Below are 12,480 nucleotides of genomic sequence, written 5' to 3' on the forward strand. Positions count from 1 at the left end.
TATTTTTAAATGCATTAACTACTGTACCAAATATCAGTATGAGGAGAATCTGAAGTTTTACTGATTACATTATTTTTGTTCTGGTGACTAGGTGGCTATTCTTATGTTTCAGCTAGTAAAGCTGACTGTATGCTTTCAGAGTGTATGTCTAAATAAGTGGAGGTGGGTCTTTAACCCTCACTCTGTATTGATGTCAAACCTATGTACATGCCAAAAACCTTCCCCCAGGGAATTTGAGCAGAAGGAAGGACTAGAGACTGAAGGTGGTCGGTGACTGAAAGCTGAGGTGCACTATTGTGCCTTAGTAGTTTTAGATAAAGTGTAAGAAGCCCTAGGATATCTGTGCAGTCCTCAGTCTCCTTAGCTCGTAAAATTTATATTTCTGTTTGGTTTTCTTGTGACTTGTCCATGATCTGGACAAGCAGGTAAAAAAACCTTAAAAACCACTTTAGTTTGCTGTTCTACACTGGAGCAAAGAGGACTTTTAAGCCATATCTTCTCTTTCCCCAGCAGGTATAGAATTATTATAAAGCTACTGACATAATAATCTCCTCAGGCTGAAAAAGCAATAACTGCAGATCCTGGAAACCATCAGTTTAGCCCTGAAGGCCTGATTCATAGACTATTTAAACATCTCTGAGAGTGGCTTGGGGCACAGATTTATAATCAAGTACAAGTGGTGTTTCTAGTAAATGCACATCGATGTTAACTGCAATCTGCTTTTACTTCAAAGACCATAAATATCTCACTAGTCTCAAATTACACAATGACAATAAAGAAATCATGTATGAATGTATGTGATTTCAGATCTTCTTTGCCTCCTCTCTGTGTGTTGTGCTGTCAGAAGTTGCAATTTTAAACTGAATCTTTTGATTTGGATTGATTGTTTTTGGTTGTTTGAGTGAGTGATACTTCCAACTAGGAATTCTTGCAAACAAGTTTGTATATATTTTTCTAACATTTAAAGCAGTAAAAAAAGAGAAAAAGTGATAATAAATAAAGACATTAAAAGTACAGTTCTTCCTGTAGATTTAGTATATAAAAGTATATTCAATAACTGACTGTATACATGTAGATGAATACTGGTTTTGATATAATATCTAAAAAGCTTTCTAAAATTTTCTATATAAGGTTAATTTTTATTTGCAACCTGTGACTCTTTGTTTACATCTTCCAACCTTTTTAATGTCATAGTTCACAAATGAATAGGTAGCATGCCTTCTTCCTTACCTCTTGATATTCTTACAGAAAATTATTCTGTGTGTTTTTGTGTATGAATGTGTATGCATTTTGTGTGTGAAACTAACCTTATAAAAATGATATTGTTTCTAGTAATGTTCATAAACTGAAAAGTGGGATACTTTCTGCCTAACTGGGCAGAAATCCCATCCTAAATGGGATAATTTTGCTTTACTTGTAGCAGTCTTCCTTCTTTACCTCAGTCTTTGATAACAAAACCAGTTGTCCTCAGGATATACAGCTTCCAGAGCTCAAAGTTAGGGCACCTGAGTGAAACCCCCATAATCCAGGAGCAAATGGTTAGTGACCTTCTATAGCCAGTTAGACACCCACAAGTCTATGGGCTCAGATGGGATGCACCTGAGGAAGCTAGTGAAAGAGCTTGCCAAACCCCTTTCAGTTGTTTACCAGCAGTCCTGGTTAACCTGAGAAGGCCCAGTTGACTGGAAATTAGCAAATTTAATGCCCATTTACTAGAAGGGTCTGAAGGATGACCCATGGAAGTACAGGCCGGTCAACCTGACCTTGGTTCTGGGGAAAGTTATGGAGCATATCGTCCTGACTGCCATCACATGCCATGTGCAGAACAACTGGGAAATCAGGCCCACCCAACATGGGTTTAGAAAGGCAGATCCTGCTTGACCAACCTGTTCCCCTTCTATCACAAAGTAACCCACTTAGTGGATGAGGGAAAGGCTGTGTATCTTGTCTATATAGACTTCAGTAAACTGTCAAACACTCTTTCCCACAGCATTCTCCTGGGGTAACTGGCTGTTCATGGCTTGGATGGGTGCAGTCTTTGCTGGGTTAAAAAAGACTGGATGGCTGGTCCCAGCAAGTAGTGGTGAATGGAACTAAATCCAGTTCACAGCCAGTCACTGGTGGTGTCTCTTAGGGCTCGGTATTGGGACCACTCCTGTTTAGTATCTTTATCTATGATTTGGACAAGGGAAATGAGTGTATCCTCAGTAAATTCTCAGATGATCCTAAGTTGAGTGGGAGTGTTAAACTCCTGGAGGGTAGGAAGGCTCTGAGAGGGATCTGGAGAGGCTGGATTGGCTGAGGACAGTTGTATGAGGATCGATAAGGCCAAGTGGGTCCTGCATCTGAATCACAACAGCCTTGGGGAAGAGTGGCTTGAGAGCTGCTGAGCAGAAAGGGACTTGGGGGTGCTGGTTGACAGCCAGCTGGACATGAACCAGCAGTGTGCCCAGGTGGCCAAGGACAGTGGCATCCTGGCTATATCAGAAATAGTGGGGTCAGCAAGACAAGCAAAGTGATTGTCTCTGTACTTGGCACTGGTGAGGCTGCACCTTGAATCCTGTGTTCAATTTTGGGCTCCTGACTTCAAAAAGGACACTGACATCCTGGACTGTGTCCACAGCAAGGCAGTGAAGCTGGTGAAGAGTCTAGAAAACATGTCCTATGAGGAGCAGCTGATAGAGCTGGGGTTGTTTAATCTGGAGAAGAGGAGGCTGAGAGGAGACCTCATTGCTCTGTACAACTAACCAAAAGGAGGTTGTTTTGACATGGGAGTCAGTCTCTGCTGTCATGTCCCAAGTGAAAGGATGAGAGAAAATGACCTTAAGTTGCACCAGGAGAGGTTCAGACTAAGTTAAAAAAAAATAAAATCACTAGGAGAGTGGTTAGGCACTGGAATAAGGTTAGGCATTGCGCAGGGAGGTCTTTGGAAGTGTTCAAGAGGTGGCTATGGGGATATGTTTTAGGGGTGATTATGGTGATGCTAGGCTGTTGGTTGGATCTTGAAGGTCTCTTTCGACCTTGTGTGATTCTGTGTAATACTGTCTTTGCAAAACAATTTTGTTTGTGAGACTTCTGTTTAAAGACTTATTGTATACAGTGGTCATACATAATTTATTACTTATGTAAACTTTTTATATGAGACCTATTTACTAAGAAGTTATTAAAAATTATCATCATTTAACTGGTGAAACTCAATAACTTTTAATAACCAAAACATTTTACAAAAGTGAGTTTATTCTGACTTATCATCTTAAAATTGCTTTTTTATGATATTTATCTTGTCTGTGTTAATGCACTTATCATTATGTGCTATTTATGTCTTTACACTGGTTGGCAAAGGCTGCGGGCCTGTTACAGTTCAGACAGTGGAGAAATCTGATTATTTTCTGCGTGTTAGCCAGTGATTTATTTCCGTATGGATTCAAGATCCTTAAAATCTAATATCTATGTGTGCAAGAATCAGAAATGCACACTTTATGTATATATGCTTCTGTTAAGGTACAGGGGGAAAATAAAATACACCACATGAGTGGATTTAATACTCACAAAACTAACTTTTGTTGTTCTTACTTCCTAGATAAAGGAATAAGAAATTCAGTTCCAGGTCAATAATAAATGTTTCCCTTTTCCTGTCCTTTCACCCTATTCAAAATGATGACATATAACCAGATATCCAAAGCCCTGCTGTAATTAGTGAGGATACATACTATTTAGTAAGTCATATTTTTGACTGTTGTGTATTATCCCTACTACATCAACTGAGGATTTCCACTTTCCTTCATGTTGTCATTTTTTGCTCTCTCCATGCTGATAATGTGTTCATTTTTGTTTATTTGTTATTCTCATTTTCTTTTCTTGTTTTGCTTCTTTTTTTTTTCATTTAGTGTTTGCCCAGACATTTTTTTTCTCTGTCCGTCTTTTATCATCTGAATCACTGTTTTTCCTTCCACCTTGTCAATTTTCTTAGCACTTTATTCCACACTTCTTAAAATGTCATTACAAATTTCAGCAGTGTGGGCATCAAGGGAGTAAGATCTGTTGCTTCTCCCTGAGCACAGGTTAAATCCTCAGTTGGAAAATCTGATTTGTGCTGCATGGTCAGAAAGTATGCCAAAGTCAGAAAGGGAGACAGCAAGAGGGAGCAAATAGTTCAAATCAATCACCTGCTGCTGACTTCAATTGTTAACGACAGTAGCAGAAATCAGAAGGGAAGGTGGTTCTTGATGAGGAATTTCAGGTGACCGATAGCTGGCTGACCACTCTGAGTGTCAGGGAGCAGCTGAAGCAGGGCTGCCCCCTGAGGGAGGATGGACCCAGCAGCTGTGGGAACTGCAGTGCTAGCAAGGCAATATTCTAAACTCTTAAAGCACCACATTGAGGGTGGGTTGAGAACACGGACAGGACCCTGCCATGACCCAATGTCATAAGGTGAGGAGTCAGGTCCAGGGTCGACCTGGGGACCCAGTGAGGGCAAGATCCAGGCTGGGCATGGGGATGGGCACAGGGCTTCCTGCAACATAGCTCAGACAGGGGCTGATGGCCCTGGTGGTGTCCTTGGGGACACAACACTTAGATCTGGTAATGACTTCTTCAGAAATGGCACTCAAATTGCAAGTCCTAGTGAAAATGTCAGTAGAAATTTTGGTCCACCACAAATAATATGTGTGTGATATTTTTCTGGCCTCTGGTGTTCAGGTGTTCAAAAATTTTATGGTAAGAGTGCTAAAATGAAGTCATTGAAGAATTCCAGGAGTTTTGAGAGAATGAAATATCTTTCAAAATACTTCCCTTGTCAGAGTCCTGACTGTAAACAGGACCAGGTAGTTCAGTTATGTGAGTTTGATGTATAAGGGTGTGTTCATCCTACCAAATATAAGGGATCAGTATTGGTTTCCCATAATACAGATTTTTTTACGTGTGCAGTTATTGTCTGTGGTTTTGAGTTGAATAGTGGGTGAAAAGGAACTTCCTTCTTTCTTTGGGCAGGTATAAGAATGTTGATGTGTGTTTATTTGTACTACTTGTAGTGGTTAGCATATACATGTAAGTGACTTGTATTTCATTAAAAATTAACAGAATTATTGTAGGAATTGCCTTCTGTCTAAAAATAAAAGTGGAAGAATGCAAGAAGCTAATGTTATGTAATTGTAATGCTATGTAGGTCAAAATCTGACTTTCAAGAGATTGTATCACACTTTTTTTCTTTTCATTTTTCATTGTTCTGTTTGTCAGACATAGAACAAAGAAAACAGATACAAAACCAAATAAATTTGTATCTGATTTTGACTAACTGTTCACATAATTGATTTGAACTACTGTAATGCTATTCCATTAATTGGAATTTCTGCATTAAATGAACGTAAATTATGATGTCATACAGAAAAGAAGTCATGTGAAAAATACTCTATAGAAGTCATATCCTAACAAAGAGAGATTATCCAATACAGGAGAAAAAAACAATGAATGGTTCCTGTGGGAATGCAAATATGCTCAAAAAGGAGATTCCATTTATTTAGGGCAGAAAATACCCTTAAGCTAACACTTAAATGTGATACCCTTCCCGAAAGCAACAATGTTTGGCCTGTGGTTTGGTTTGGGAGCATATATAAAAGCACAAATGTTTGATTTGTGGTATAACCTCTCACAAGCTTATGGCTTCTGTTTCAGCTCTCTTACCTTACCTGTCTTTGGAAACACATAACCATGATGTCTAAAATTCATAAAACTTTTGTGGGCCTTGATGTGGAAGGAATGTGTGAATATATTTTTTTAAAATTTTATTTTAAATTTATGCCTATATAAATTTCTCTCTTGATGTAAATTGCTTATTTTCTTTTGGCCACAGGCTGACTGAGTGGGCTGGACTTCACCAGAAGGACCAATTTCACTGAGCAAGTGGAATAACTGCAGATCTCTCGCCACGCTACTTGCTGGGAAGTGCTATGCGTTGCCAGGATTAAGTCAACGCTAGAGTCTGGGATGGGCCTTAGGGGCAAACACTCCCTTGTTTCTTCTGATGTTGGGATTTGTTTACAGCCAGTCAGCTGAGGCACCTACACACATCAGCTTTTGGTTTTTTGTTGCCTGAACAAGGTTACATTTTCCCTTGCTTCATCTCCTTTTGACGACTTTTTTTATTAGTTTGCATTTTCCTTGACTGATTAATTTTCTGCTGGCTGTGGAAAAAAAAGAGCCCTGCTGATGTTGATTTAAATAATGTCAAAACCAATGGGACTCCTATGGCTGCCTTTGATCTTCACCCCAATGTGTGTCATGTTGAATTCTAACTTCCTCCTGTGGATAACTGCACTGGCTATAAGATTTACTCTCATTGAAGGCCAAGCACAATACCCAGTTGTTACTACGAATTATGGCAAAATACGTGGTTTAAGAACACCTTTGCCTAATGAGATCCTTGGTCCAGTGGAGCAGTACCTGGGTGTTCCTTATGCCTCTCCTCCAACTGGAGAAAGGCGATTTCAGCCCCCGGAGCCACCGTCGTCTTGGACAGGTGTCCGCAACGCCACACAGTTTGCTGCTGTCTGCCCGCAGTACCTGGATGAGAGGTCACTGCTCAATGATATGCTGCCAGTCTGGTTTACAGCCAATCTGGATACTGTGGTGACATATGTTCAAGATCAAAATGAAGACTGTCTGTATTTGAATATCTATGTGCCCACAGAGGATGGTAAGTACCCTGAGGACCACACTGCAGCACGCTTATGAGTTCTATACATAGGTCTTTAAAGCATCTTGCTGAGTTTTCTCCATGTTTTATCTGTAGAAATGGATAATGTTCCGAACATGCATTAAAAGTAATACTTTGCAGGTTGATTGTGCTTGCAAGAATCTCTCTCGTTTCAGTACAACACCAATCCACAGTTTCATTTGCGGGCAGGGGCCAGGGTGTGTAAGCCAGCCTTAAGTTTATATCTGAAATACAGCTGAGTATCATTCAGAAGAGAGAAAAGGGGAAATAAACGTTAACGTGAAGTAACATATTTATTTTTCCATGCATGAATGGTACAAATATAGTGTTACGTACTAATTTTTAAAGGAGAATTTCCCTAATTTTTTTTTCCTTTAGTTTTATTATAAAACCTCCGAACCTGCTATTAAGTCTACTTGATTTTAATGGATAATAGAAAGTTGTTATAGTAATTCAGTCAGCAGGGCTTTTTTTTAGGATTTTTTATCTATGAAACATTTTACTCCAACTTATTTTTTTTTCATTCACTAAATTTAAAATGAAGTAAACATGATTTTATTATACAGAGCTGAACAGGTAGCCTTAAACTTTTGTCTGTTTTATGCAATCCTTTCTCAAGAGGGCTGCTCTAATCCGCTTTCAGTAGACAAAAAGGATGAACACAATTGGTAACACAGAACTCTTTGAACATTTACATGATCTCAATCTTCAGAATTGTAGCTTTATGGCATGATGAATGTATCTTTGGTTGTTTTGAATAGTATTACTTCCTACAGGCAAGAAGACCTGTTTTCATCAGGCCCCAAATGAGTTAAGCCTATTCTATATCACAAGGAAATAAAAAATACTCCTGGCAGTTATATTTAATATTCTACTAAAAGCCAGTTCTTTCAGCTACTTAGAATGTAGTTACCGATGCATAACATGACAGATTTCTCCCAGATATGCAAATCCCTTCACTTTAGCTGAGTCTTTAATTTACATAACCAAAGCATTGTTATTTCTCAGTAACCATAGTCTAAATATGCAAATTTTGTATTTTGATTATTATAATCCTTCTGCCTTGATTGGCTTCTTTACTCAGAATTTCCAAGCTGTGTGCCAGCAATAAACATACCGCCTTCTTTTCCTGTTCTCATCAGCTGAAGCAAAAACTTGAAAGCTAAAAATAAAGGGGTAAGGTTTGGGAACACTTGGAGCTTTGCAAAAGTAAATACTACCAAGCTGCTTAAATGAAAAGTGAAAGAAAAGCTGTGTTTATGGGGGCTCTATGTGAACGTGTGTGTGTGTTCATGTGTGTGTTGTGCGCATGTGCGCGTAGATGAAGGAGCAGATCTTTTTGACCCAGTTCTTTCCCTCTTCCAGTCTCATTGCATTCCTTCTCACTCATTGGATAATAACACAGATAATTCTTTTCCAAATTTGTTTATATTCTGGATTTTATCCTTCAGCTTTTAATTAGTCACCAGGCTTAGCTTGCCCTAAGAAAGCATTCTGGGTTAAGATTTTATTTGTTCTCACTGAAGGAATATCATCTCTGCTAACTCAGTCTTATTTTAGAGTCCAGTTTTAATAAATGTGTATATTGCCCTCATCTAATAACAAGAAGTTTCATTAATTAGTTAAGGAACACAGGAGACTAGACAGGGAAAAATATATATGAATGTCTAGGAAAAGAATGTTTGACATTAGATGGAAAATAAAATTTCATGGTCTGAATGACTACCAACCTGTAACACTCTTGCTTCTATTTTTTTTAATCTCCTCTTCAAACTATAAATCCATGCATAAAAGAATATGTAGCTGAATAATGAGAGACAAGGTTTGATGTCAGTGATAAGCTGAAAGCAAGACTGCTCTTGACAAGCATTTTTAACAGGTTCCATTGCAGAACAAGAAATTTAAAAATTCATAAATGGAGTGAGTACACAATGTTTTAATTGTATGCTGTATATTATGTCACTAGTTAAATATAACTCAGTGTGACTTTTTTGGTGAGGTAAATAGGCAGTCATCTGCCCATAAAGATGCTTGAGGGGAACTGACCTACAAATCACGTCTCCTAAGTTAGCATGTCTCCAGATCATACTAAACATAAATAGCCTTAAATTGTAGTCCATACAATCTGATTAAACACGTTATGCTTAATTATATGAGTCTTAGTTGGCAAAAATAAGTTATGTTGTTATGGAGACAGACCATGAAATTAGGTTTTGAAGCAAGATCTCAGAGTGAGTGACTTTGAATTATATTCACATTTTTAATTCTTTCTCAAATACAGATTGATTTATAAGAGGTTTGAAACTGTTTTCTGTGTAGAAGAAAAGATGGTTGGAATCATCCAAACCTAATTAATTTTCTGATTGTGGAACTTAATCTGAATCATATTATGTACCTTTTTTTTTCTTTAACCTTGGTGAAAAGAACAGATAAACAACTGTAATGAATTAACTGTGGTCATATGCAGTGCTTGCTTCAAGTCAGTTCTGGTGAATAACTAATCAAAATGCAGCTCAGGTTTGGGGGTTTTTTTTGATTGTTTTTTTGTCGCTATATAGCATGACCTGATTCTTATCACTTGTGTGGTTTGGTCAAAGAGAACCAGATTTTGATCATGTACTTTCAATAAAGAAGTGAAGAAGAAATGCACACATGCCTTCATCTGATTTCAGAATTGCTTTACTGGAATCCTGCCACTATAAACTAATGGAAATAAAGAGTAGAATTCAATCTCTTTAGCTAGGTGATAAGTTTAGTTATTTATAATAAAATGGTTTGAAATGTTGCTGCTTTTTTCAGAAAAAGTACAGTGAAATTAAATGACTTCTTTAAAATAGTTCTAGCTTCTAGGTAAAGAAATTAAAAAGCCCTGTTACACAGTCTGCATATGTATTAATAATTTCCTTTCTTTTGACCCATAGGATTCTGCATTTCAAATGTCAAATATCAGCAGAATCCTGTCAGAATTTTCCGTGTTGAAGTGTTTTTACAAAACAAAAAATATCTTTGTTTTTAGGGGCTTTTATTTTTTCGTTTTTTCGGTAAAAATATTCTTTATGATAGAAGTCAATACACATACCTAACAGAATATTTCTGTAATTGTTCCCATATAGATTTTTATTCTTTTGCTGTTTTTCACTGGATAAATGTTTTTTGATGACACTTTCCATAGAGTAACCCTTGTATTTCAGACCATCTAAGGTACCTGTAGAATTTCAATGTTTGTTTTCCTTTGCCTTTGCAAGGGAAAGAATTGCAACCACTGTAATCAACTGAGATTTGTATAAGTATAAATAACAATGCAGTTATTTTGAAGATACATAGTACAAGCAATCAAAATAAAATCTAGGAAACTTCTTTCATTTTGTATGTCAAACATGTAGTAATAAGAAATTACTAAGAACTGAAGCAAAAAAAAATATTTATAGTGAAATTATCATTTTATCCAATTTTTTTCTAAACATTTGGCTTGATCTTCAGAATCATTTGTGTGGATATATATTGTCTTGTCTGCTTTTTCAGTTACTATAAACTGTAATTTTCCACAAGAATACTTGAATGTCAGTTTTGAGGAGGTCATCTAGGGAAATGATATTGAGGACAGTCTGTTTATTATAACTTCAGTCTGAATATGGGTTTATCTACAGTGGAAATGCTAGATTGAAGAGGACACAGACTGTTAATCGGCTGTGCTTAATCCCTGGCCTTTATCATTTGAATCTGTGGATTCTGAAGGAGATTGCTAACTCCTATCATAACTGGGGGGGGGGAAAAAAAAAAAAAAACAGAAAAAGGTCATAAAAGACCCTTAATTTGTATTTCTTTCGTGATAAACTTCAAAATCACATTAATAGCAAAATAAAATTAAAAAAACCACCACCACCAAACCAAAACAACAAGGAACAAAACCTAACATGAACAAATCTTTTTATGTTTATTTGTTTGTTTAAAACCTGCTCTGTTCAGATCAAAGCAGAAAATAAAAAAGGTGGCTTCTTGTTGTCTTTGCTTAATCAATAGTAAGCATATATACTTTACTTATTTTGACATATGAATAGAGGGTACGTTTCACACCAGTGTGAAGCTACTTATCCTCTGTCTATCTGTTAGGGATTAACTAATGAAGTATTTAACATCTTCAGAGGTTTGCTAACTAAAAATCCTCTGTGATCTCTTGTTTCATTAACATCAGAATAAGCACAGCTGAAGTTACAACAAAAGGTGGTAGAACATGACAGTTAGTAATGTTGAATGGGTAGGTCATAATTTTTTCATTAGATTAGGGAAACAGAGACTATTGTCCAGGATTAGTGATATATATTTAACTGTGGACTACCAGGAAGAAAAAGTCTTGTGCAAGAGCAGAGATCAACAGTGTTCCTTCTCTGGGAGATGATGTAAAGGAAATGTAGCTGCAACTTTAGACTCTGTGTCTATTTGACTATGAAATAACAAAATGAAAAATTTAAGCAAAGCTGATCAAGAACATCAGTCTTAAACTGTGTCACTTTTATATATTACGAAATATTAAATGTCTGCTTAATATATAAACAAGTGTTTGCAGCCACCTTCTTGTAATTACTGTTGAATTGCAATGTCTTTAACTTGGGAAAAGTATTTTTATCAAAATTATGCTAATAAAATGTAAATTATGAATATTTGATTTTTTTCCCTTTCTCTTGGGGTGGAAAAAAAGTTTGTGTAAAGATTAGTCTCATCATTGCAGCTGTTTAATCCCATACAAAAAAAAGTAAACTAATCAATGACTTCTTTATTAATATGAGAAATAAGGGTCCATACCTCAAAATAGTAATATAGAGAACAAGATAGGTACAATATTGTACAACATTATTTTTATTGAATTATTAGGAGTCGATGATAATAATAATAATAGTAACTTTTCATTTCCAAATAACCCCAAAGTTCTATACAATACATTCTTCTAAACTGTTTGTAGTTTTAAGTTTCAGTAGATGCATTTGTGACATTGATCAGATAATCTTAAAATTGTAATTGTTCTGTTACCTCTTTGCTACGTTTTTTAAATTAAAGTAGCCACTTAAGAAATCAAACAAGGATTCATATATACAACTTCAAGGAATTAAGAATGCAGTATCTCTTGTCTATGTGTTTACAGTTTTGATTCTTCCTCAAAATCTTTATTGCACATTTTTTAGAAGTGAAATATAATTTCTGTAATAGGTATAGGATCACAGAGTTTTAGTTCTGTTTTCTGATGTAGTGTTAAAAGCAAATTAAATAAGTTTATTTACTTTTAAAAATATTGTAAACCTGCTTTAAAACATATTTTGTATTTTATTTAATAGATTACAAAGTTTAAACAGTTTCATATTGCAAATAATGTTGTTCTGAAATGAACTTTTATAACAAAAGTTTGTTCTCAGTTTCGGTATTATCACAGACTTTCTCAATGACTGGTTTATTTTTAGCTCCCACCCTTTCACTCAATTCTTTGTTTACTTTGGAAAAATAAAAAATTAATTACTAAAACTTTCTTATTATTTAAATGCATTTCAGCTTATAAAAACATGTATAAAAATTACACATAATAAGACATATCCTGTTGTAAAATGTTTGTATTGCTTTCCAGAGTGAGAAGGATTGATAGTAGGTAACAATTACAACATGAAACAGCGTTTTGTTGTCAGAATTATTAGGTATAATCCCAGTTGAACATAAACATATACTTTTTAGTGTCACAGAGAAAATTGCTCTCTATTGTGAAAGATAAACTCCACATTGTGTCG

The 12,480-nt window shown here is 36.0% G+C and overlaps 1 protein-coding gene across 3 annotated transcripts in view; it reads left to right on the plus strand.

Moving 5' to 3' along the window:
- NLGN4X (neuroligin 4 X-linked) overlaps positions 1 to 12,480 on the plus strand; it is a 178,811-nt gene that overhangs the window by 48,836 nt on the left and 117,495 nt on the right. For all 3 annotated transcript variants that reach the window (XM_027639555.1, XM_027639572.1, XM_027639563.1), the window contains exon 3: positions 5,849 to 6,691. In XM_027639555.1, the coding sequence (XP_027495356.1) occupies positions 6,220 to 6,691 (472 nt within the window). In that variant the 5' untranslated portion in view covers positions 5,849 to 6,219. The remainder of the gene's footprint in view (positions 1 to 5,848; positions 6,692 to 12,480) is intronic.

This window comes from Corapipo altera, unplaced genomic scaffold (assembly GCF_003945725.1).
Source record: "Corapipo altera isolate COAL_440 unplaced genomic scaffold, ASM394572v1 0, whole genome shotgun sequence".
In the NCBI taxonomy this organism is placed as follows: Eukaryota; Metazoa; Chordata; class Aves; order Passeriformes; family Pipridae; genus Corapipo; species Corapipo altera.